The 27,962-nt window shown below is 37.5% G+C and overlaps 1 protein-coding gene across 50 annotated transcripts in view; it reads right to left on the bottom strand.

Annotated features, from left to right (window-relative positions):
* ABI3BP (ABI family member 3 binding protein) overlaps nt 1-27,962 on the bottom strand; it is a 255,427-nt gene that overhangs the window by 176,225 nt on the left and 51,240 nt on the right. For all 50 annotated transcript variants that reach the window (XM_024245145.3, XM_024245155.3, XM_063721849.1 and 47 more), the window contains exon 2: nt 1,106-1,285. In XM_024245145.3, coding sequence (XP_024100913.3) covers nt 1,106-1,285 — 180 coding nt within the window. The remainder of the gene's footprint in view (nt 1-1,105; nt 1,286-27,962) is intronic.

Genomic DNA, 27,962 nt, shown 5'->3' with positions numbered 1-27,962 from the left:
GAGGCTACAGGACAAAATAGATTAATCTTCAACATTCCCTGCATATTATCAGAGCTGATATAAAGTAATTGAATTTATAGGATAACACTTCTGAAACTTATAGGAAAGCTCCTAAGCAATAATCCTAGCAGCGGAACAAAATATAAACCTCTTATTAGACTATCCAGAAAGCCTTTAAAAGTATTCACAACAATAGAGGATCCTTTAAATATTTATATATTTATTTATTTATTTGACAGAGTCTCACTCTGTTGCGCAGGCTGGAGTGCAGTGGTGCTATCACTGCTCACTGCAGCCTCAACCTCCCCAGGCTCAAGAGATCCTCCCACTTCAGCCTCACAAGTAGCTGGGACTACAAGGCATGAACTACCATGCCTGGTAAATTTTTGTATTTTTTGTAGAGAGGGGATTTCGTCATGTTGCCCAGGCTGTCTAGAACTCCTTGGCTCGAGTAATCTGCCCACTTCAGCCTCCCAAAGTGCTGTGATTACAGATGTGAGCCACTGTGCCAGGCTTAAAAAAAAATTATTCTTAAATGGTTTTATTTGCAAATAATTTTTCTGGAGAAGGCTCAAAAGTGACCCACATCCTCAATTTACATTTTAACATAATTTAAAACATTTTAAAGCAATATAAAATTTTATAATACATAGAAAAACTTTAATCTTTTTCTCTGAAATATTCTAAATTTTTAAAAATATAATACATTTCCTTTTTTTAAAATGTAGCTTTTCATGAAAAGACACTCAAAATGCTGTAGTTGTACTATCAAAAGATAGTAAGGTACAGCAGTAATGAAAACTAGTCCACATAAAATATGTTACAGAGACTTAATCCCAGACATTTCAGCTGTTTTTATCCTTATGAATTTTTAAGTTATATGGCCAGGGACAATGAAGATAACTATTTCTGCATGTAATAATTTTTTTAATGTAAAGAATTGTGCTATGAGTTGTAACAATTATGAAGATGTCTTGTAATTCTACCATATGATTAAGCTAAGGATGTAGAAAAAATAGTTCTTGACATCAAGATTTGTAGGTCATGTTACACCCACCACCTCTTAACCTCCTTTCCTTCCCAGCCCAATACCCAAACACCTTACCAACTATAGCCTCTGTGAATTTCCCTTCAGCGGGAAGAGGGAAGTACTGGTTTGGTGATACATTGCTGCCATATCCCAGGAGAAGACCTTCAAGCTTTACATTTGGACTTGGACGCAGGAACTTCAAGAGGATGGAGTCACTCGTGGTATTGATGTGGACTTTCAGGTTTGGCCTTTTACCTAACAATGGGAATGAAAACATCGATGGCTGTTACTTCCCATTTTTAGCATCCTACCCAAATTCCCAGCAAGTGTTGGTGGCTAGAGGCATTGTTCTTGAAAAACATGTTGTCTACTTTGCTACTCAGTATTACAGCACACACACCCAAATGCCCAAAATGAAGCTTAATAACATAGAGTAGCCTAGAATAAAAAGTATATCTTACTGTTCAATTCTTAGTAGTTTATTATTGGGCAGGTAGATGGAATTTGGTTTATTTTGGCTATTTGAAGTTGGCGAGAACCTTTGCTTTACACACTGTCTGGGTATGGTGAAAGGACCTGAATTTTCTGTTGGTAAAATTGAATTACTACAGCTCAAAAACGCCCAGCCTCCTCTATGAGGCTTTCCAGTGCCACATCCACAGGTCTTAGTCATTGACAGAGTTGGAAACGGAGGGAAGAAAAAAGGTTTTTGTCTAAGGGATAACTGACATGGTAGAATAGGGAATGCTGGAAGGCAGAGAACGGTTGAGGAGGAAAATGATTAGTTCCATTGGGAGTACATCCGGGAGTACATGGAGATGTCCAGTAGTGAGTGGGATTTCTAAGTGTGATACTCAGGATGGGGGTAGAGACCCATCTGGGTGTCATTAGCTTATAAGTGATAATTGGATGAACTTTCCCAGAGAGATGCCAAGAATGAGAAGAGAGACCTTAATCAAATTCTCAAGACATTTATTTTTAAACTACTAAGGCAACAGAGGCAAATAATCACACTAACTAAAAGTCTTGACCAAGTGGTGAGGAAACACATTGTCTTTTGCCTTTGGAGCCAGAAGGAACCAGGTTCAAACCCCACTTCTGTGACCCTGGCATCCCACTGAAGATACTCGAGCCTTATCTTCCTGGTTTCTAAGTGATATATAACATTTACCTTCTTGCTGAGTTATTTACAGAGGTTAGTGTATTAGTCTGTTATTGCACTGCTATAAAGAGATATCTGAAATTTATAAAAACTGCGTAATTTATAAAGAAAAGAGGTTTAATTGGCTCATGGTTCCTAAGGCTGTACAGGAAGCATGGCTGGGGAGGCGCAGGGAAATTTCATGGTGGAAGGTGAAAGGAAAGCAGGCAAGTCTTACATGGCCAGAGCAGGAGGAAGAGAAAGAGGAAGGTGCCACACACTTTTAAACAACCAGATCTCGTGCAAACTCTATCACTAGGGGGAGGGTGCTAAACCATTAGAAACCACCCTTGTGATCCAATCACCTCCCACCAGTACTTACTTCTAACATTGGGGATTACAATTCAACATGAGATTTGAATGGGGACATAGAGCCAAATCATATCAATCAGTTAATGTAAATGGCACAACCTTAAATCTGGCACATAGTAATTGCTCAACAAGTGCTTACTAATACAGGTCCACAGTTCTTTAGCTATGATTCAGAAATCAAAAAACTTTGTAGTTTTTTTGTCTTTTTTTTTTTGTAAGTTTATCTCAAACTCATCTGGCAACACATCCCAGTCAGAACCATCCTGAGGCCATTCAATCTTTCTTTAATCCACTAGGGTGACTATTCATGTGTTTCATTGAAGAAATGTGTTCAGTTAAATGGTGTTGATCAAGACCCCACTGAGGAAGTTATGTAATATATAATCTTGGCATCCTAGTTCTTTTCTAACCCTCCTCTCCAAATTTCTGAATTCCAAAACATGTCTGGCCCCAGGGGTTTTAGATAAAGGATTGTGAACCTGAATTATGTTTTTTCTTTATTCCCCAAAGATTTAATATTTAAAAAATATTTTGACTATTGAAGACTGCATTTACCGACTTAATAATTCACATTCTATTTCTCATTAATCAAAGACTTAGATTGTACAAATACCAATCACCATTTTTGTGCAGCATGTGCTCCCCAACATCATCACAATGAATTTATTCTATGCCACCCAAAATCAGCCTGCACAGCCTCAATATAACCACAGAAAATGATTCAATTAGGCCTTTGGAAAAAGAAAAATAGCCCTTTCTTGGATACCAGGTTGTGGGGATTATTCACAGCTCGGCAGCTAAGGCTATAGTTTCCATGTATGTGCATAGTAGTTCTTACTTTCCAAGAACTTGACGACATTTTTAGAAACTTCTCGAATCTCACTATTGTTATACTGTGGCAAAATAAAAATCCAGGGATATGAGTGGCCTATCCAAAATCTGAAAAGGGATCTTACAAATCAGCTAGTATAATTCCTCCAAATGAGGAAATTGAGGCACCCAGCACGTTAAAAGTGGGTCAAAACTAGATCTTGGGTTCTCTCTAGGCTGGACTGCACTGCTCTCTTTTCATTGAGAACTTGGTAACTGTCCAAAAGAGTAAGGAGTGGCCACACCACAGATCACAATGCTCAAGTTGGGGTGCCAACTGTTGGTGTTTTGTGCGAACTTTGCCAGGTTTTGATAAGATGATTTATACCACAGATAAAACACAGATTTTGTCAAAGTCAATTTTTTCCCTTTTTAATAATGTGCCTAGATTAAGTCTAGTTACTTCACCCTGCTCAATAGAATGGAACCAATGTAAATCGAACACATATTCTGCTACTTTAGAAGGCTATCAAGTCTCACAACGAATCCAAACACAACCAGCTTATTTCCAACACTTAGTTGGGAGGGAGCATTAAACAAATCTTAGTACACGTAGGCTGCATTCATATTTGACAAAGGGCCAACAGTCACAGCATCATCATTACCTTAGACCTTTGCTCATGGACTCTGGCCTGATGAATCACATTATTTCTCCCATGGGAAAGTGGAAAAGATGGCTACATCAGATGAGAACAAGGAAGGCTGTTCCATTTTTCCAAACAAAGTGGAAGTAATCCAACTCCTGTGCGCAGGACTTTTCATGACTCCAGTCTCTCTCCCTTTTGCTAACAACGTATATCCACAAATACATCAACATCATATAACTATTCAAATGAATTGGCATTTAGCTGTTCTACTTTTTCTAAAATTCCAGTTCATACTACTCTTTCGAGCTAAACTTAAAATGTTCTGAAAAAGAAAAATACACACAGACAAATCTCATCTCAACACAGCATCACAAACTTAATTTTAAGACCATTACCTGAGTTCCTTTTTTAGAGCCAGTAACTCAAATATCTTCATTATCTTACCACACATTACTACTCCTCTTATTACTTTTCAACATTTCTCACTTGTTTTTGACCCTTACAATCCTCTCACATTCTGCAATGCATATGAGGCTTTGGCCCTACACCTTTGCTCAGGTTGTCCACCCAGTATGGATTCCCTCTATCTTTGGTTTGCCTTCCCTACATGCCTTGACTTACTCAGTTATTACCAAATTGACTCTTTCAGTGTCAGCAAAAAGGTTAAGCAAGTTTTTTTTTTTCTTCAATGTAAATAAGTTCAAGTGTTCCTTTGAATGAATGTTTAGATGAGTATTAAATGACATTTTACACTCTTGGACAATTTCTCCAATAATTTGAGGTATGCCTATGTACATTCTACACTAATGTTTAATCTTTGATAATACATTTATTTTCAGTGTAATTCTGGTTTAATAGTTTGGAATACTAGTCATAAAATGGCATCTTTCAACAGTTAGTATAAAGACCTCTGGTGAGTGCCTTAAGGTAGGGATCATAGAAAATAATACCACATGATACAAGCTTAACTAGTACAACATCTATAAGTAAAAATGGTATATATGTCACCAGAAGAGCCCAGGAGTACAGAAAAATAAGACTACTGGAAGAACGTTTTATTGCACCTTATAGGAGGAATAAAGCATATGTCAACAGGAGTGAGAAAAAATAAAAACAGAAGGTAAACATTTTGGGAAAGTAACACTAGTAGGCCTTAGACAAAAAATTGCATATTTGCAAAGTAGAATCTTGGATCTACGATGGTGGTTTCTAATCCTCTGTTTGCAACACCTTAGTGCATCTGTTAATATTTCAAAGAGTGTTATGAAATTCTTTTAAAAAAAGTCTTTCTCAGAAATGACAAAGGTGACATTACCACTGATCCCACAGAAATCCAAAAAACCCTCAGAGACTGTTATAAATACCTCTATGCACACAAACTAGAAAACCTAGAAGAAATGGATAAATTACTGGAACCATACAACCTCCCAAGATTGAACCAGGAAGAAATTGAAATCCTGAATAGATTAATGAGTTATAAAATTGAATCAGTAACAAAAAGCCTACCAACCTGAAAAGGCCCTCAGCCAGAGAGATTCACAGCCAAATTCTACCTATAAAGATGAGCTGGTACCAATCATACTGAAATTATTCCCCAAAAAATTGAGGAGGAGGGACTCCTCCATAACTCATTCTATGAGGCCAGTATCACTCTAATACCAAAACCTGGCAGAAACACAATGAAAAAAGAAAACTTCAGGCCAATATCCCTGATGAACATAGATGCAAAAATCCTCAACAAAATACTAGCAAATCAATCCAGTTGCACATGAAAAAGCTAATTTGCCATGATCAAGTAGGCTTTATTTCTGAGATGTAAGGTTGGCTTAACATATGCAAATTAATAAATGTGATTCATCACATAAACAGAACTAAAAACAAAAACTGCACGATCATCTCAATAAATGCACAAAAGGCTTTTGATAAAATTCAACATCCTTCCATGTTAAAAATCCTCAACAAACTAGGTATTGAAGGACCATAGCTCAAAATAATAAGAGCCATCTATGACAAACCCACAGCCAACATCATGCTGAACATTCAAAAGCTGGAAGCATTTTCTCTGAGAACTGGCACAAGACAGGGATGCCCACTCTCACCATTACTATTCAACATGATACTGAAAGTCTTAGCTAGAGCAATCAGGAAAGAGAAAGCAAGAGAAAGAAATAAAAGACATACAAATAGGAAGAGAGGAAGTCAAACTGTTTCTCTGCAGATAATATAATTCTGTACCTAGAAAATCCTGTAGTCTCTGCCCAAAGGCTACTAGAAATGATAAACAACTTCAGCAAGTTTCAGGAAACAAAATCAATGGACAAAAATTAGTAGCACTTCTATCCATCAATAATGTCCAAATGAAGGGCCAAATCAAGAATACAATACCATTCACAATAGCCAAAAAAAAAAACCACCTAGGAATACAGCTAACCATGGAGGTAAAAGATCTCTACAACAAGAATTACTAAACACTGCTGAAAGAAATCAAAGATGACACAAAAAATGGAAAACATCTCATGCTCATGAATAGGAAGAATCAATATTGGTAAAATGGCCATACTGCCCACAGCAACGTACAGATTCAATGTTCTATCAACCACAAATGACATTTTTTTCACAGAACTAGAAAAAACTATTCTAAAATTCATATGGAACCACAAAACAGCCCAAGTAGCCAAAGCAATTCTAAACAAAAAGAACAAAGCTAGAGGCATCAAACTACCTGCCTTCAAACTATACTACAGGACCACAGTAACCAAAACGGCATGGTACTAGTACAAAAACAGACACATAGGCCAATGTAACAGGTTAGAAAGCCCAGAAATAAGGACACACACCTACAACAATCTGATTTTCAACAAAGCCAAAAAAAAAAAACAAGCAATAGGGAAAGGATTCCCTATTCAGTAAATGGAGTGGGATAATGGTTAGCCATAGGCAGAAGATTGAAACTGGATCCCTTCCTTTCACCATACATAAAAATCAACTCAAGATGGATTAAGATAAATGTAAAACCTAAAACTATAAAAACCTCGAGGAAAATCTAGGGCATATCACTCTGGACGTAGGCCTTGGCAAAGATTTCATGACAAAGTCTCCCAAACAAAAACAAAAATGGTGAAGTGGGACTTAATTAAACTAAAGAGCTTCTGCACAGCAAACAAAACTATCAACAGAGTAAACAGACAGCCTATAGAAAGGGAGAAAATACTTGCAAACTACTCGTCTGACAAAGGTCTAATATCCAGAATCTATAAGAAACTTGAACAAATCAACAAGCAGAAAAACCAAATAACCCCATTTTAAAAAATAGGCAAAGAATAGGAACAGACACTTCTCAAAAGAAGACATACATGTGGCCAACAAGCACATGAAAAAGTTCCCAACATCACTAATCGTTACAGAAATGCACATCAAAATCACAATGAAACATCATCTCACACCATCAGAATGGCTATTATTAAAAAGTCAGAAGATAACAGATGCTGGTGAGGTTGTGGAGAAAAGGGAATGTTTACATACTGCTAGTGGGAATGTAAATTAGTTCAGCCATTGTGGAAGGCAGTTTGGAGATTTTTCAAAGAACTTAAAACAGAACTGTCATTCAACCCAGCAATCCCATTACTGGGTATATACCCAAAGGAATAAAAATCATTTTACCAAAAAAGACACATAGCCCTAATACATGGTACTCAGTGAGGCAAGCTAAATATCATGGACATCCAGTCACTTACGGGAGAGAAAGGAATCACCATTATAATCCATTTAGTAGGAGGAATTCTTTCATATCTAATCTTTCATAAGGTTATCTTACATTCTCCAGAATATTACAGAAAGTGGTTTAAATTGTTGATCTCAAGTTGGTCAACATAATAAAATTACTTCAAGAGAAAAGCTGCAAAATATTAAAGTGCTCTTCTAAAAGTAGATAATACTTATTAGTGTAGCAACAATTATTATTTTATGTTTTCAATGTGGCAGACACTAACAAAGAAATTAAGATTATTCTAAATAGCACATATAGACTTAAAACAGATCAGGTACCGTATTAATTGCCATAAGATACTAAGTAAAAGAATAGCTATAATACTGATGTCAATAAAATAGTAACATCATTTCAGGATTAAACACATAACCCTATTCTTATCCATAGTGTGTTCTTCTTTTATTGCACAATTTTCACTTACAGTGCCAACCTCTATACCTACTCAGCTATTTATTTCATTATACAAAATCAAATTTTCTAAGATATCAAAATAATAAAGTCAATTCCTGTCAGTTGAGATATGGCATATGAAGCACAGATTTTAAAAACTGATAAATTGGACTAGGTCAAATTTTTAAAGTTTTGAATTTTAAAAGAACTAACAAGAAAAAAAAGACAAGCTACCCATTGGGAGACAATATTTGCAATATATATATCTATTGAAGGACTTGTATTTATGTACAGAAAATAATTCTTTCTATTCAATAAAAAGAAAGAAAAAACATGAAAAAAACAACAAAAATTTAAATAGATTCCTCATTAAAGGAGACATAGGATAGCCAAGGAGCACATGAAAAAATGCCCAACATCTGGCTTTGGGAGATATTGTCTGTAAGGGGTCAGATAGTAAATATTTTAGGTTTGTCAGGACAGATGTTCTGTACCACAACCATTCAACTCTGCCATCATAGCACATAAGCAGCTATAGACATCATATAAACAAATGGACATGGCTAAGTTCCAAAAGAGTGATTTTTTTTGTTTTAACCCAATAATAATTTTTTAAATTTTACTTTAAGTTCTGGGGTACATGTGCAGAACGTGCATGTTTGTTCATAAGTATACACGTGCCATGGTGGTTTGCTGCACTTATCAACCCATCATCTACATTAGGTATTTCTCCTAATGCTACCCCTCCCCTAACCCCCCATCCCCCAACAGGCCCTGGTATGTGATGTTCCCCTCCTTGTGTGCATGTGTTCTCATTGTTCAACTCCCACTTATGAGTGAGAAGATGCAGTGTCTGGTTTTCTGTTCTTACATTAGTGTGTTGAGAATGATGGTTTCCAGCATCATCCATGTCCCTACAAAGGACATGAACTCATCCTTTTTTATGGCTGCATAGTATTCCATGGTATATATGTGCCACATTTTCTTTATCCAGTCTATCATTGATGGGCATTTGGGTTGGTTCCAAGTCTTTGCTATTGTGAACAGTGCTGCAATAAACATATGTGTCTGTGTGTCTTTATAGTAGAATGATTTATAATCCTTTGGGTATATACCCAGGAATGGGATGGCTGGGTCAAATGGTATTTCTAGTTCTAGATCCTTGAGGAATCGCCACACTGTCTTCCACAATGGTTGAACTAATTTACCCTCCTATTTCTCCACATATAGTGTTCCTATTTCTCCACATCCTCTCCAGCATTTGTTGTTTCCCGACTTTTTAATGATCACCATTCTAACTGGTGTGAGATGGTATCTCATTGTGGTTTTGATTTGCATTTCTCTAATAACCAGTTATGATGAGCTTTTTTTCATATGTTTGTTGGCTGCATAAATGTCTTCTTTTGAGAAGTGTCTGTTCACATCCTTCACCCACTTTTTGATGGGGTTGTTTTCTTATAAATTTGTTTAAGTTCTTTGTAGATTCTGGATATTAACCCTTTGTCAGATGGGTAGATTGCAAAAATTTTCTCCAATTCTGTAGGTTGCCTGTTCACTCTGATGATAGTTTCTTCTGCTGTGCAGAAGCTCTTTAGTTTAATCAGATCTGATTTGTCTATTTTGGCTTTTGTTGCCATTGCTTTTGGTGTTTTAGTCATGAAGTCTTTGCCCATGCCTATGTCCTGAATGGTATTGCCTAGGTTTTCTTCTAGGGTTTTTATGGTTTTAGATCTTACATTTAAGTCTTTAATCCATCTTGAGTTAATTTTTGTATAAGGTGTAAGGAACAGATCCAGTTTCTGCTTTTGGCATATGGCTAGCCAGTTTTCCCAGCACCATTTATTAAATAGGGAATTCTTTCCCTATTTCTTGTTTTTGTCAGGTTTGTCAAAGATCCGATGGTTGTAGATATGTGGTGTTATTTCTGAGGCCTCTGTTCTGTTCCACTGGTCTATATATCTGTTTTGGTACAAGTACCATGATGTTTTTGTTACTGTAGCATTTTAGTATAGTTTTAAGTCAGGTAGTGTGATGCCTCCAGCTTTGTTCTTTCTGCTTAAGATTGTCTTGGCTATGCAGACTCTTTTTTAATTCCATATGAAATTGAAAGTAGTTTTTTCCAATTCTGTGAAGAAAGTCAATGGTAATTTGATCAGGATAGGATTAAATCTATAAATTACTTTGGGCAGTATGGCCATTTTCACGATATTGATTCTCCCTATCCATGAGCATGGAATGTTTTTCCATTTGTGCGTGTCCTCTCTTACTTCCTTGAGCAGTGGTTTGTAGTTCTCCTTCAAGAGGTCCTTTGCATCCCTTGTAAGTTGGATTCCTAGGTATTTTATTCTCTTTGTAGCAATTGTGAATGGGAGTTCACTCATGATTTGGCTCTCTGTTTGTCTGTTCTTGGTGTATAGGAAGCTTGTGATTTTTGCACATTGATTTTGTATCCTGAGGCTTTGCTGAAGTTGCTTATCAGCTTAAGGAGATTTTGGGCTGAGACGATGGGGTTTTCTAAATACACAATCATGTCATTTGCAACCAGAGACAATTTGGCTTCCTCTTTTCCTACTTGAATACCCTTTTTTTCTTTCTCTTGCCTGATTGCCCTGGCCAGAAATTCCAACACTATGTTGAATAGGAGTGGGAGAGAGGGCATCCTTGTCTTGTGCCAATTTTCAAAAGGAATGCTTCCAGTTTTTGCCCATTCAGTATGATATTGGCTGTGGGTTTGTCATAAATAGTTATTATTTTGAGATATGTTCCATCAATGCCTAGTTTATTGAGAGTTTTTAGCATGAAGGGCTTTGAATTTTGTTGAAGGCCTTTTCTGCATCTGTTGAGATAATCATGTGGCTTTTGTCATTGGTTCTGTTTATTTGATGGATTACATTTATTAATTTGTGTATGTTGAACAAGCCTTGCGTCCCAGGGATGAAGCCGACTTGATCCCTGGGATGCAAGGCTGGTGGATAAGCTTTTTGATGTGCTGCTGGATTCGGTTTGCCAGTATTTTATTGAAGATTTTGCATCAATGTTCATAAAGGATATTGGCCTGAAATTTTCTTTTTTTGTTGTGTCTCTGCCAGGTTTTGGTGTCAGGATGATGCTGGCCTCATAAAATGAGTTAGGGAGAAATCCCTCTTTTTTTATTGTTTTGAAGAGTTTCAGAAGTAACGGTACCAGCTCCTCTTTGTACCTCTGGTAGAATTCAGCTGTGAATCTGTCTGGTCCTGGACTTTTTTTTTGGTTGTTAGGCTATTAATTGCTGCCTCAATTTCAGAACTTGTTATTGGTATATTCAGGGACTCAGCTTCTTCCTGCTTTAGTCTTGGGAGGGTTATGTGTCCAGGAATTTACCCATTTCTTCTAGATTTACTAGTTTATTTGCATAGAGGGGTTTATAGTATTCTCTGATGGTAGTCTTTATTTCTGTGGGATCAGTGGTAATATCCCCTTTACCATTTTTTTCTCACTTTCTTTCTTTTTATTTATTATTATTATACTTTAGGTTTTAGGGTACATGTGTGCAATGTGCAGGTTAGTTACATATGTATACATGTGCCATGCTGGTGCACTGCACCCACTAACTCGTCATCTAGCATTAGGTATATCTCCCACTGCTATCCCTTCCCCGTCCCCCCACCCCACAACAGTCCCCAGAGTGTGATGTTCCCCTTCCTATGTCCATGTGTTCTCATTGTTCAATTCCCACCTGTGAGTGAGAATATGCGGTGTTTGGTTTTTCGTTCTTGTGATAGTTTACTGAGAATCATGATTTCCAATTTCATCCATGTCCCTACAGAGGACATGAACTCATCATTTTTTATGGCTGCATAGTATTCCATGGTGTATATGTGCCACATTTTCTTAATCCAGTCTATCATTGTTGGACATTTGGGTTGGTTCCGAGTCTTTGCTATTGTGAATAATGCCACAATAAACATACGTGTGCATGTGTCTTTATAGCAGCATGATTTATAGTCCTTTGGGTATATACCCAGTAATGGGATGGCTGGGTCGAATGGAATTTCTAGTTCTAGATCCCTGAGGAATCGCCACACTGACTTCCACAAGGGTTGAACTAATTTACAGTCCCACCAGCAGTGTAAAAGTGTTCCTATTTCTCCACATCCTCTCCAGCACCTGTTGTTTCCTGACTTTTTAATGATTGCCATTCTAACTGGTGTGAGATGGTATCTCATTGTGGTTTTGATTTGCATTTCTCTGATGGCCAGTGATGGTGAGCATTTTTTCATGAGTTTTTTGGCTGCATAAATGTCTTCTTTTGAGAAGTGTCTGTTCATGTCCTCTGCCCACTTTTTGATGGGGTTGTTTGTTTTTTTCGTGTAAATTTGTTTGAGTTCATTGTAGATTCTGGATATTAGCCCTTTGTCCGATGAGTAGGTTGTGAAAATTTTCTCCCACTGTGTAGGTTGCGTGTTCACTCTGATGGTAGTTTCTTTTGCTGTGCAGAAGCTCTTTAGTTTAATGAGATCCCATTTGTCAATTTTGGCTTTTGTTACCATTGCTTTTGGTGTTTTAGACATGAAGTCCTTGCCCATGCCTATGTCCTGAATGGTAATGCCTAGGTTTTCTTCTAGGGTTTTTATGGTTTTAGGTCTAATGTTTAAGTCTTTAATCCATCTTGAATTGATTTTTGTATAAGGTGTAAGGAAGGGATCCAGTTTCAGCTTTCTACATATGGCTAGCCAGTTTTCCCAGCACCATTTATTAAATAGGGAATCCTTTCCCCATTGCTTGTTTTTCTCAGTTTTGTCAAAGATCAGATAGTTGTAGATATGCGGCGTTATTTCTGAGGGCTCTGTTCTGTTCCATTGATCTATATCTCTGTTTTGGTACCAGTACCATGCTGTTTTGGTTACTGTAGCCTTGTAGTATAGTTTGAAGTCAGGTAGCGTGATGCCTCCAGCTTTGTTCTTTTGGCTTCGGATTGACTTGATGATGTGCGCTCTTTTTTGGTTCCATATGAACTTTAAAGTAGTTTTTTCCAATTCTGTGAAGAAAGTCATTGGTAGCTTGATGGGGATGGCATTGAATCTGTAAATTACCTTGGGCAGTATGGCCATTTTCACGATATTGATTCTTCCTACCCATGAGCATGGAATGTTCTTCCATTTGTTTGTATCCTCTTTTATTTCCTTGAGCAGTGGTTTGCAGTTCTCCTTGAAGAGGTCCTTACATCCCTTGTAAGTTGGATTCCTAGGTATTTTATTCTCTTTGAAGCAATTGTGAATGGGAGTTCACTCATGATTTGGGTCTCTGTTTGTCTGTTATTGGTGTATAAGAATGCTTGTGATTTTTGTACATTGATTTTGTATCCTGAGACTTTGGTGAAGTTGCTTATCAGCTTAATGAGATTTTGGCCTGAGACAGTGGGGTTTTCTAGATATACAATCATGTCGTCTGCAAACAGGGACAATTTGACTTCCTCTTTTCCTAATTGAATACCCTTAATTTCCTTCTCCTGCCTAATTGCCCTGGCCAGAAGTTCCAACGCTATGTTGAATAGGAGTGGTGAGAGAGGGCATCCCTGTCTTGTGCCAGTTTTCAAAGGGAATGCTTCCAGTTTTTGCCCACTCAGTATGATATTGGCTGTGGGTTTGTCATAGATAGCTCTTATTATTTTGAGATATGTCCCATCAATACCAATTTATTGAGAGTTTTTAGCATGAAGGTTGTTGAATTTTGTCAAAGGCCTTTTCTGCATCTATTGAGATAATCATGTGGTTTTTGTCTTTGGTTCTGTTTATATGCTGGATTACATTTATTGATCTGTGTATATTGAACCAGCCTTGCATCCCAGGGATGAAGCCCACTTGATCATGGTGGATAAGCTTTTTGATGTGCTGCTGGATTCGGTTTGCTAGTATTTTATTGAGGATTTTTGCATCAGTGTTCATCAAGGATATTGGTCTAAAATTCTCTTTTTTGGTTGTGTCTCTGCCCAGCTTTGGTATCAGGATGATGCTGGCCTCATAAAATGAGTTAGGGAGGATTCCCTCTTTTTCTATTGATTGGAATAGTTTCAGAAGGAATGGTACCAGTTCTTCCTTGTACCTCTGGTAGAATTCGGCTGTGAATCCATCTGGTCCTGGACTTTTTTTGTTTGGTAAGCTATTGATTATTGCCACAATTTCAGCTCCTGTTATTGGTCTATTCAGAGATTCAACTTCTTCCTGGTTTAGTCTTGGGAGAGTGTATGTGTCGAGGAATTTATCCATTTCTTCTAGATTTTCTAGTTTATTTGCGTAGAGGTGTTTGTAGTATTCTCTGATGGTAGTTTGTATTTCTGTGGGATCGGTGGTGATATCTCCTTTATCATTTTTTATTGCATCAAAAAACCAGCTCCTGGATTTATTAATTTTTTGAAGGGTTTTTTGTGTCTCTATTTTCTTCAGTTCTGCTCTGATTTTAGTTATTTCTTGACTTCTGCTAGCTTTTGAATGTGTTTGCTCTTGCTTTTCTAGTTCTTTTAATTGTGATGTTAGGGTGTCAATTTTGGATCTTTCCTGCTTTCTCTTGTGGGCATTTAGTGCTATAGATTTCCCTCTACACACTGCTGTGAATGCATCCCAGGGATTCTGGTATGTTGTGTCTTGGTTCTCGTTGGTTTCAAAGAACATTTTTATTTCTGCCTTCATTTCGTTATGTACCCAGTAGTCATTCAGGAGCAGGTTGTTCAGTTTCCATGTAGTTGAGCAGTTTTGAGTGAGATTCTGAATCCTGAGTTCTAGCTTGATTGCACTGTGCTCTGAGAGATAGTTTGTTATAATTTCTGTTCTTTTACATTTACTGAGGAGAGCTTTACTTCCAAGTGTGTGGTCAATTTTGGAATAGGTGTGGTGTGGTGCTGAAAAAATGTATATTCTGTTGATTTGGGGTGGAGAGTTCTGTAGATTTCTATTAGGTCTGCTTGGTGCAGAGCTGAGTTCAATTCCTGGGTATCCTTGTTGACTTTCTGTCTCATTGATCTGTCTAATGTTGACAGTGGGGTGTTAAAGTCTCCCATTATTAATGTGTGGGAGTCTAAGTCTCTTTGTAGGTTACTCAGGACTTGCTTTATGAATCTGGGTGCTCCTGTATTGGGTGCATATATATTTAGGATAGTTAGCTCTTCTTGTTGAATTGATCCCTTTACCATTATGTAATGGCCTTCTTTGTCTCTTTTGATCTTTGTTGGTTTCAAGTCTGTTTTATCAGAGACTAGGATTGCAACCCCTGCCTTTTTTTGTTTTCCATTTGGTTGGTAGATCTTCCTCCATCCTTTTATTTTGAGCCTATGTGTGTCTCTGCACATGAGATGGGTTTCCTGAATACAGCACACTGATGGGTCTTGAGTCTTTATCCATTTTGCCAGTCTGTGTCTTTTAATTGGAGCATTTAGTCCATTTACATTTAAAGTTAATATTGTTATGTGTGAATTTGATCCTGTCATTATGATGTTAGCTGGTTATTTTGCTCGTTAGTTGATGCAGTCTCCTCCTAGTCTCGATGGTCTTTACATTTTGGCATGATTTTGCAGTGGCTGGTACCGGTTGTGCCTTTCCATGTTTAGCTCTTCCTTCAGGAGCTGTTGTAGGGCAGGCCTGGTGGTGACAAAATCTCTCAGCATTTGCTTGTCTGTAAAGTATTTTATTTCTCCTTCACTTATGAAGCTTAGTTTGGCTGGATATGAAATTCTGGGTTGAAAATTCTTTTCTTTAAGAATGTTGAATATTGGCCCCCACTCTCTTCTGGCCTGTAGGGTTTCTGCTGAGAGATCTGCTGTTAGTCTGATGGGCTTCCCTTTGAGGGTAACCCGACCTTTCTCTCTGGCTGCCCTTAACATTTTTTCTTTCATTTCAACTTTGGTGGATCTGACAATTATGTGTCTTGGAGTTGCTCTTCTGGAGGAGTATCTTTGTGGCATTCTCTGTATTTCCTGAATCTGAATGTTGGCCTGCCTTGCTAGATTGGGGAAGTTCTCCTGGATAATATCCTGCAGAGTGTTTTCCAACTTGGTTCCATTCTCCCCGTCACTTTCGGGTACACCAATCAGATGTAGATTTGGTCTTTTCACATAGTCCCATATTTCTTGGAGGCTTTGCTTGTTTCTTTTTATTCTTTTTTCTCTAAACTTCCCTTCTTGCTTCATTTCATTCATTTCATCTTCCATTGCTGATACTTTCTTCCATTTGATCGCGTCGGCTCCTGAGGCTTCTGTATTCTTCATGTAGTTCTCGAGCCTTGGTTTTCAGCTCCATCAGCTCCTTTAAGCACTTCTCTGTATTGGTTATTCTAGTTATACATTCTTCTAAATTTTTGTCAAAGTTTTCAACTTCTTTGCCTTTGGTTTGAATATCCTCCTGTAGCTCAGAGTAATTTGATCGTCTGCAGCCTTCTTCTCTCAGCTCATCAAAGTCATTCTCCATCCAGCTTTGTTCCATTGCTGGTGAGGAACTGCGTTCCTTTGGAGGAGGAGAGGCACTCTGCTTTTTAGAGTTTCCAGTTTTTCTGCTCTATTTTTTCCTTATCTTTGTCGTTTTATCTACTTTTGGTCTTTGATGATGGTAATGTACAGATGGGTTTTTGGTGTGGATGTCCTTTCTGTTTGTTAGTTTTCCTTCTAACAGACAGGACCCTCAGCTACAGGTCTGTTGGAGTACCCGGCCGGCCTTGTGAGATGTCAGTCTGCCCCTGCTGGGGGGTGCCTCCCAGTTAGGCTGCTCGGGGGGTCACGGGTCAGGGACCCACTTGAGGAGGCAGTCTGCCCGTTCTCAGATCTCCAGCTGGGTGCTGGGAGAACCACTGCTCTCCTCAAAGCTGTCAGACAGGACATTCAAGTCTGCAGAGGTTACTGCTGTCTTTTTGTTTGTCTGTGCCCTGCCCCCAGAGGTGGAGCCTACAGAGGCAGGCAGGCCTCCTTGAGCTGTGGTGGGCTCCACCCAGTTGGAGCTTCCCAGCTGCTTTGTTTACCTAAGCGAGCCTGGGGAATGGCGGGCGCCCCTCCCCCAGCCTCGCTGCCGCCGTGCTGTTTGATCTCAGACTGCTGTGCTAGCAATCAGTGAGACTCCGTGGGTGTAGGACCCTCTGAGCCAGGTGCGGGCTATAATCTCCTGGTGCGCCGTTTCCTAAGCCCCTCGGAAAAGCACAGTATTCGGGTGGGAGTGGCCCGATTTTCCAGGTGCCGTCTGTCACCCCTGGAAAGGGAACTCCTGACCCCTTGCACTTCCCGAGTGAGGCAATGCCTCTCCCCTGCTTCAGCTGGCGCGCGGTGCGCTGCACCTACTGTCCTGCGCCCACTCTCTGGCACTCCCTAGTGAGATGAACCCAGTACCTCAGATGGAAATGCAGAAATCACCCGTCTTCTGCCTCACTCACGCTGGGAGCTGTAGACCGGAGCTGTTCCTATTCGGCCATCTTGGCTCCTCCCCCCTCGATTCCCTTTACCATTTTTTATTGCATCTATTTGATTCTTCTCTCTTTTCATCTTTATTAGTCTGGCTAGTGGTCTATTTTGTTGATCTTTTCAAAGAACCAGCTCCTGGATTCACTGATTTTTGAAGGTTTTTTCCTGTCTGTCTCCTTCATTTCTGCTCTGATTTTACTATTCCTTGTCTTCTGCTGGCTTTTGAAATTGTTTGCCAATGGAGCGATATTTATAAAAATAGGCAGTGGGCTGGATTTGGCCTGCAGGTCATAGTTTACCAACTTTTCGTTAATATCATGAGTCATTAGGGAAATGCAAATTAAAACCACAGTGAAATATTACACATAAGAATGGCTGAAATTAAAGACTGCTAATCCCAAGTGTTAGGAAAAATGTAGTACATCTGGAACTCTCATATATTTTGAGTGTAAATTTTAAATGGTCTAACCACTTGGGAAAATGCTTTCCAGTTAGCTAATAACCTATTAATTTCATTCCTAGGTATTTACTCGGGAGAAATGAAGACACAAGTCTGTGTAAAAACTTGTGTGCAAATATTTAAAGCAGTGCCAAACTAGAAACAAACCCAAATGTCCATCAACAGTTGAATAGATAAATATTTATAGCTCATCCCTACAATGAGATATAGCTCAGCAATTAAACAGAACAAATTACTTACATACACAACATAGTTGAATCTTTTGTCTGGCATGCCATTACGCTACTGTAGAACAGGCTATGACTTTCCTCATCTCCGTAACCACCTTATACAGACTCTTCTAATGGAAGGTCATTCAAGCATCTTACAGCACTGGCAGAATTCGTTTTAACAGTGTCTAATATTATTATTCACCACTCAACATACATAAAGTTAGTAAGTCCTTTTCAGGAATTATTATGCTCTAAGAATTGACAATACTAAGTTTCAAACGTAGTCTATGCTCTTCTTTGACAGTGGGTTACAAGTAGAAAACATTCCAATGCCTTTATGGTCATATCAGCTTATTAAGGAGCTGTCAAGATGTCACATCTCAAGTTTATGTATTAAGCAGGACAGTCACTGTCAGAAGCTTCCAAAAATCATAGTATATGACATAGATTGTATTAAATTAAACTTTAATGCTAAGATATACAAACCATAATCTTAAAAAAGAACAAGAGAAAGTCCTCTGTGGGAACATAGATGGAGCTGGAGGCCATTATCCTTGGTAAACCAACACAAGAACAGAAAACCAAATACCGCATATTCTCACTTATAAGTGGGGGCTAAATGATGAGAACATATGGACACAAAGAGGGGAACAACACACAGTGGTGCCTACTTGAAAAAGGAGGATGGGAGGAGGGAGAGGATCAGAAAAAATAACCATTGGGTACTAGGCTTAGTAGCTGGGTGACAAATTAATCTGTACAACTCCTGTGACATGAGTTTCCCTATATAACAAACCTGCACATGTACCCCTGAACCTAAAAGTTAAAAAAAAAAAAACAAAGAAGCAAACATAGGGATTGGCAATAATTTAACATTTTCTTTAATTCTTAGGGAGTCGAAAAGGGATCACATAGCATAGGCTTTCTGTTCAAATGACTCTCCCTGTCCTGCCACCAGGAATCCAAGGAAAGGTATTAAAAGGAAAAAACCATGGAGTTTCAGTAATTTCCCTGTGACAGTGAAGAGTCACTGTGAAGAGAGTGGCCAGAGGCTATTATACAAGTATCTTCAGTTGTTCCTGATCCTTATATAGAAATGTGTAGTCTTGTGTGTTAGTCTGTAAAATGACTTTTTTCTTATCAAAGACAAGCTGAAAGTCAGTGATGGTAGTGGAAATTTTCATAACAAAAAACCATGGCAGCTTCAGCTAAATACTTTAAGGAGAATGAAAATTAAATGATGTTATCAATTAAGTAATATTAGACAGTATTAAAAGTGTTTTCAACCAGTGCTGAAACAGCAAGACGCTTACATGACCTTCCATCAGAAGGAGAGTCTGTGTAAGGTGGTTGTAGAGATGAACAAAGTCATGGCCCCTCCTGCAGTGGTATGATGGCATGAAAGAACAAAGTAGGTAGAAGGAATTAAACTGCTTTGGTGGTGGTGGACGTTGTTGGGGGGTGCATGTGTGTGTGTGCACGCGCATGTGCCTGTGCATGCATGTGTGTGTGCAGAATTGTAATTGGAATCACAGAATAATTGTTAGGCAAATTCTTTCTAAATTTAAAGTTCTTATATTCCAACTGCCAATTGCATATATCTCATTTTATCCTGGCTCTCTGGATCTCCAGGCTGGAATCTTTTCTCAAAATCCCAGATTCTCCATCACTGTCTTCCCAACTCTTTGGGAATGGAGTTTTACTAGGTCCCAGTAGGGAATTTCTGAGTGCTTACAGAGAATTAGTGGGCAGTGAACATGTAGCTGCTCTAAAACATGTCTTCCAGACAGAGGGATGTTGCTGACAGTTGTTCAAGTTATGCAGTGCAAAACTCATTCAAATCATCTTTTTATCGTCTTTATCTATTTTATCTTTATTTATTTTTATCTATTTTATCATCTTTATTATGGCACCATTCAAACCATCTTTTATTTGTGACTATATACATAGCCACATTCACAAAGGCCATTCAAAAATAGTTGCTACTTACACAAATGAAAGATTTGATAAGGGTAACCAACCTACCATCCCAACCTTTCCTCATAGGCCTCAAGCCACCCCACCCATCCTGCTCTTCTTACTGCATGCCTTTCATTTTTATCTTCCCTGCCTCCTAATTCTGCTGTTACTGGTAATTAGGGATACTAGTAGTAGGATGCCTGGTGCAGGCTAGATAGGAACTCAGCTACAAACACTTTGGACTTTGGACATGGTAATCCCTCATTTACAAAGGAAATTACTTCACTATATATATATATATATATATATATATCCCATATGATGAGTCAGGAATTTAAATAAGAATATAGAGGAAAAGCGATTCTGGACTTTTGTAAATTAATAGCACACAGATTTAGAGGTGGACAGAAGGCATCCCTATTTGTGTTCTATAAACACAAATCAGAAAACACAAGAAAAAAATTCTGATTAAAATTATTAAATAAAGCAAGATTTGTATAAATCCAAAGAATAATTACATTTTAAAAAATGTACAGAATAAAAGCTATGGTAAAAGTCCCATAAGCCACATAAATAGCTGTTTCAGTGGCAAGGAATGGGGGCTTTTTTAAAAAATCAAAACTTGACTTTACTTATACATGAACATTATTTTAGCAAGAAGCTCATATGACAGCATTCCAGGCTTTCTGCTCCAGGGCAAGCAGAACAGCACGTTCCCTCTCCAAGACGCCTTGTTGCAAGTCTGCCAGCTGGAAGACATGCTCCCACATGCAACATGTGTTCTCAGAGTTCAGGAAATTAAAAGTCTCAGTTCACCTGGAGCACTCCCTTCATAAAGCCACACCCGAGCAATATCCATAGATCCATAATTCCTAGGAGTCAATTAGTGAGCTTTTTATTAGGACATTTTGGTCACCAAGTACCCAGAAGATGGTTACTTTCGAATTTAGAAAGAAATGTCACTTTACAAAAAGTCCAAGGGGGAAAATCTTCACTTCCTAATGGGGCACTTTATATCTGTTTGCCCAGCTGTTTGCACAAATGAGTTCCAATTTAGCTAAAACAACCACAGTTTCCACCTTGGTCAGAATTCCCAGTGCTCTGATTCCTCAGGCCAATACTTCACCGTCTGGTGAATTTGGATGACTGAATGAGACAGACTGAACCTGCCAATGTGGACATTTCAGCACCATTTGGCAAGGTTAATAGTTTTACCAAAGGAGCAATAACTACATTACTGACTTTGTAACCCAACCAACAGCCAAGTAGGAAAATTGCTTTTCAAAGACTACTTTCTAAGTCAACAGTCTCTCATTCTTAAGAAGACACCTCATTCTGAGACATACACAGGTGTCAATTGCACACATTCCCTCAATCTGATTATGCTAAAATTACTCTTTAAAGTTTGAAGTGCGCTTGGGTTTTTTTGGAAGGGGAAGGTGGGAGAGGCAACCTCACACAATCAATGATCATATATAGGTGTTTGCTGTAAGGGAAGTGGGACAGTGACATGGTTAACTTCAACTGACCAAAAAAACTAAATAAAATGTGTATTTACCTTGGGGCAAATATATTTTTACTTATCTGCTTTTTATTTTATTCCTTTCATTAACTACTGGGTAGTAGGCATTAGTGACACAAATTCAAATATGATATGTCTAATTGCAAAGACTGGACGTCCATTCTAGTAAATCGGGTAGATGAGTAAGTCAGTTGTTTCAGTGTAGCATGATTAGCAGAATTAGTAAAACAACGCTACAGTTGAGGGATTCTGAACCTGATATAAAAGGGGTGGAAGAAAGAATATACATAGAAAACGTCCCTTTAGTTTTGTTTAATCAGTCCCAAAAATAGTTTTTATCCCATGAGGATAGATATACCAAAAGCAGGTAGGGAAGAAAGGAGAAAAATACAAGGTGTCAAAGTTTATTTTGTAATACTTTTTCTGTACCACTTTGGAAAAATGGTAGATTCTTAGTCATTATTGTTTTTTAATAAATAGAAAAGTAACCCAATAGGCTAAGGAATTTAACAAGACTCATTTCTCTTCTTTTTGTTCTTTGCTTATTTTCATGAAAATTCATGGAGATGATTTGCTTACATTCTGTTGCTCTTCAACGTAAGAAGTGATGGTATGAAGTGCTCTTGATGGAAGATGGGCTAGGCTCAATTCTAGGGCTCTGAAAGTGTGGTCTCCAGATTAGAGAATCAACATCATCTGGGAACTTGTGAGACCCCATCCCAGACCTATTGAATTAGAAACTCTGGGGGCAGCAATGTGTATTTCGACAAGCTGTATGGTTATTTTGGTGAATACTCAAGTTTGAGAGCTATTACTCTTTTAAAATTCAGTGCATCAACAATAAAATTAATGGGCTCAATGTCATTTGAAAGACATTTACAGATATTCAATACAGTATGGAGAAAAGAAACTTCACTCAAAACTCTGTTAAATTTCCTATCATGAGACTGTTACACATATTTTGGTCTGTGAACAAATTCTGTTAATTAGGGTTTCTGAGAACTATTTCTGGAGACACAGAAGGTAAAATGTTATGTTTGGAATACTACTAACTTCTGAATGTCAATTATGTGTCTTTAAATCTAACCAATATATTTAGAGATTTAAAATCAAAGACGAGTTATTTTCCAACATTTTATTATAAAAAATTTTAAACATGCAAAAACTTGAATTGTGCAGAGCACATCCATAAGGCAGCAACCAAAAGTCAATGATTCCTGTCTTACTCATTTATCATATACATTTCCATCTCTCCATCCCTCTGTCCATCATTCAATCCATCTTAATTTTTAATTAATTTCCATGTCAACTGAATTTCAGTACCCTTCACCCCCAAACACTTCAGTATGCATGCCATTAACTAAAGTTTAATATTTATTTATATTTTTCTTTTGAGATAAAATTTAGGTACAATGAAATACATAAATCTTAACTATACATTACTGTTTTCCCCAAATGCCATACATCTATGTAACCCAAACCTTTATCAAGATTTATAATATCATCATCAACCCAGAAAATTTCCTCATGCCCCTTCCCAGTTCATTCCCCACCACATCCTCCCAGGAACTATTGTTCTTAATTTTACTATCATAGATTAGTTTGCCTGTTCTAGACTCTTCGATTAAATAAAATCACACAGTATGTAGTCTTTTATGTAAGGTCTCTTGCACTTAAAATGTCTTGATGATATATCAGTTTTGTTGCATGCATCAGTAGCTTTTTGTTGTTATTGTCACAGTAGTATTCAGATAGTTATTAAAGCCAACATTTTTACATCTTTCAGTTGTCTTCATAATCAGCCTCTTTTGATTGTACTATTTTTAAATGTTGATTATATGATGATAAAATTTTTTCCAAGAAAAAGTGAAATTATATATGTATATTTCTAATTTTCCAGATTATTTACTTATAATGCTATTTACCAGGGAAACAAAACTATCAACTCTTCTATTTATAATAGACAATTACTAGACTTAACTAAATTCTTAGTAGTAAGTGCAGATAAAACCATATAATGACTTCATCTTCACTGAAAAGCTAAATACTGGACACTGATACTCAAGGTCTCTGACATCTTTCCCTCTCACTCCCAGCTGAGAGAATGCCAGGCATGAGCCTCCTTTGACAATGAAGTGTAATATTGACTTTCTTATGTCAAAGAATGATTTTCATGAAGATGAAAGTAGACAAGTTTAACTGTTTTTAATTTTAAAAATCCTGCCCTTACAATTCTCAGAGTGATCAGGTATCAAAAAATAGAAAATGTATCATTTAAATTAATATTACTCTGAGTAATTTCCCAAAAGGACTCATACTTCTTTTTCTTTTCTTCTCTTGATAACTCCAATTTGGGCACTCATTAAATTCCATTGGCCAAACAGAGGTTAAGTTTAATCAGAGTGATTATTTACAAGACAAAGCAGAAAATGTTACTTCTACCAATACTAAAACATCCTGCATGTACAAGATTACATATTTCTATTGCGAAACACTGTTCCAGGGAGCAAATTGAAAATACTCTTGATAAAAAATGAAAATTTTGCCATCTTGTAAAAACATTGTCAAAAAATCACACAGCTTTCTTAAAGAAATCTGATTTTTTTTTAAGTTTTGCAAATAAAAAACATGAGATGAAACGGGAACCAATGGTTTTATCTGCCATCTTTGCTTAGACATTTGGCATCTTCATGAATTATTTGTAATTTGTTTAGTTCATAAATAACCAGTACGGATGGTATATAGTTGTTCATTTGGAGATTTCACAGCCTCAAAAGTCTTCCAAGGACTGCAGGGAAATGGCTAAACTTATCCTGAGAATATGGCCAAGTGGCCTCATATACTAAGGCTGAGTGGCCAAGAGATGTCAGGAGGCTCTAAGAAAGGCCATTTGCTCTCAACTCCACTGTGGGCATCTCATATTATTAATAATATGTTGTGGAAGAAGCAGGAGGGGTTCTGCGATCAACTTGGCCTTTAATTGTGTTTGACTTTAGGTCAGCTGTTGTCTCTAAGCCTCATTTTTCTCCTCTGTAAAATATTTTGAGGAATCTCAAATTCATTCTCAATCTAATACTCAAAAGTGTCTCTAACATCTAATCCAGAAAAAATACTATCTTCCTATTAAAGTGCAAGAAAATCCAAATAAATCAGAAAATAATTTTTTAAGGAAACAATAATTTCCAGATAATTTTTTCATAGGACTCCCAAATTGTACTTCAAATATAAAAAAAGGAACAAATATTTTCATAAGCATATGGAAGAAATATATGTGACTGTCACATATAATTTTTAACAGCTTTAGTGAGATATAATTTGTATATCATAAAATTCTCCCATTGTAAGTGTACAGCTCAATGATTTTATAGCTCAAACTCACAGAAGTTGCTAAATTTATGTAATTTACTAAATCTACCATAATCCATATTCAGAACATTTCCATTACTCTAAAACATTCCATTTTACCCATTTATAGTAAATCTCTCTGTTCCCACCCTTAGCTCTAGGCAACCACTGGTCTACTTTCTGCTTTTCTGGTAATTAAATATAAATGGACTTACACGACATGTTCTCTTCTGCACCTGGCTTCTTTCACTCAGTATAATTTTTATGAGACTCATCCACCCATGTTGTATCACTAGTTCAGTACTTTTAATTGCTAAATATAATTTTATGAATATATTACATTTTGTTTATTCAATCCAAATATTTGATGAATATTTGGATTGTTTCCAGTTTTAGCTATGAATAGTGCTGCTATAATATTTCATGTACAAGTCTTTGTGTGAACATATATTTTTAGTTTTGGGAGGTAAATATGTAGGTGTAAAATTGTTCGGTCATATGGTAAGTTTATGCATAATTTATTAAGAAACTCCCAAACTTTTCCAGTTTTATATTAATTGCTAAGATTGTGAATATTTCTCTTGCTTGAGGACCACTCCAAATTGTGATCATCCAGAAAATGAGCTGTCTTGTTTTATCAATGTCACTAAATATACGTTAGATAATAAAATTAATTATTTTAAGCCCTGGGATTTCCATCTTTAGTCATTAAGGAAGATGAGATTGGCCGAGCATGGTGGCTCCTGCCTGCAATCCCAGCACTTTGGGAGGACAAGGTGGGCAGATCACCTGAGGTCAGGCATTCGAGACCAGCCTGGGCAACATGGTGAAACCCTGTCTCTACTAAAAATGCAAAAATTAGTCAAGCGTAGTGGCATGTGCCTGTAATCACAGCTACTCGGAGGCTGAGGCAGGAGAATTGCTTGAACCTGGGAGGCAGAGGCTGAGGGGAGCCGAGATCATGCCACACACTCCAGCTTTGGTGACAGAGCAAGACTCTATCTCAAAAAGAAAAAAAAAAAAAAAAGATGAGATCACTTATTTTGTTATAATAATTATTGTGATTCCAAATTTATCCAGAAAACAAGAAATACACTTTTTGCAAAACAATACAATGACCGTTGACATCCTTAGAAATGAGTTTGAAGGCTGGGTGTGGTGGCTCATACCTGTAATTCCAGCACTTTGGGAGGCCGAGGTGGGCAGATCACCAGAGATCAGGAGTTTGAGACCAGCCTGACCAACATGGAGAAACCCTATCTCTACTAAAAATACCAAATTAACTGGGTGTGGTGGTGCATGCCTGTAATCCCAGCTACTTGGGAGGCTGAGGCAGGAGAATCGCTTGAACCCAGGAGGCAGAGGTTGCGGTGAGCCGAGATCGTGCCATTGCACTCCAGCCTGGGCAACAAGAGCGAAACTCCGTTTCAAAAAAAAAAAAAAAAAAGAAAAGAAATGAGTTTGAATTTGAAGCAGAATAAATTACTGAGTTGTCTTTTCAATCTCCAGTCATTTCAGTTTTAAGAATAGTTTAGGCTACACTAATTATGTGAATATTTGTTCACCATGAAATTAATCAGTTCTGAAGACATTAACTTTATTTGTACTTAAAATTAAAATGAAATTACATGTACATTTTGCCTTGTAACCAAATGCTTCAGTTGGTTTTTTCTATGAAAATAAATAGCTATCTTTCCTGACTAGGGATTTATTACTATTTTGACAATATTTGTCATTTTTACGGTAATAATTAAAAGATTTTGAGTGTCTAAAATGTTTTTCAATATTAATAAAACATTGAAATTTTGAATTATGCACACACCTGATATATCTCATTATTAACATCTCTGATGGTTTGCTATTAATGTAGTATTTGAACTTTACTAGGTGAGAAAAAGAAAGTCAAAGTGGCTTGGCATCATTGCCTACCAGGCTGACATTATTAAAATTTCCTCATCTAGTGGGTGTGGCCCAAGCTTAAGACTAGGTGCTTAAAATAGAATTTTATAACACTTACCCAATGTTCGCAAAATCTAACTGCACGAATGCATTTGAAAAAAATCTTCCTGACTTTAAATTGCAGAAATAAGAAGGAAGGCTGTCTCACAACTTTTTATCAGGCAAATTTTTTTTTTCTTGTATTTTAAACCTAGGAGCTACAATGAATTTCCCCACTTCACTCAAAACTCTGAACTTGGAAGTGAAGAAATGTGATTGTCCTTTGAGTAGTCCAAATACTGCCTATGGGAAATTGTTCCTTAGACACTGCAAATATGAATACAGTAATTCCCACTGGTTATACTATTCCCCAGTGTGAAATGAATTAATTAAAATGGTAAGAAAGAGAGACCAGGAGACAGAATAAGGGATTGGAGTAAGTTGAAGTTGAGATAGTAAACTGTTAGGTAGCAAAAACTATAAAGCTGAGAAAAAAAAGATAAAGAATGGCGGATAAGGCAATTTATTGGTAGCAGGAAATAGATCCAGGGGAACACTAGAGGGAAAATCAAAGATTGCGGGACTGAGGTGCCCAAACCTTCAATAGCTCCATAACGGCTGTGACCTGAAGAGGTAACACATTTAATGAGTGGGTAGGAATGAGTCAGCCAACGTTTAAGTGTGCATATTGGGTGAAGAGGGAGGGCAGGAACAGCATTCTCAGACGTAAGGAACAGCATGAGCAAAGGTGCTGAGGGAGGAAGTAGATGATGGATTTAAAGATCCTAAACAAAGTCAGTCTGGTGGGATATAATGGGTTAAGGAGTATGCAGGGAAGCTATAGAGGACAGGCGGTCAGATCATGCAGGGCCCTGGTAGAATACATTAAAATATGTGTTAGAAGCAAAGCTAAATTGTTTTTCGCTACGAAGCTACACATAAGCCAAACTTCTGAGAA

This window comes from Pongo abelii, chromosome 2, assembly GCF_028885655.2.
Source record: "Pongo abelii isolate AG06213 chromosome 2, NHGRI_mPonAbe1-v2.0_pri, whole genome shotgun sequence".
Taxonomy (NCBI): domain Eukaryota; kingdom Metazoa; phylum Chordata; class Mammalia; order Primates; family Hominidae; genus Pongo; species Pongo abelii.
Note: the sequence above shows the minus strand (reverse complement) of the source record. Positions and strands in the feature narration are given on the sequence as shown.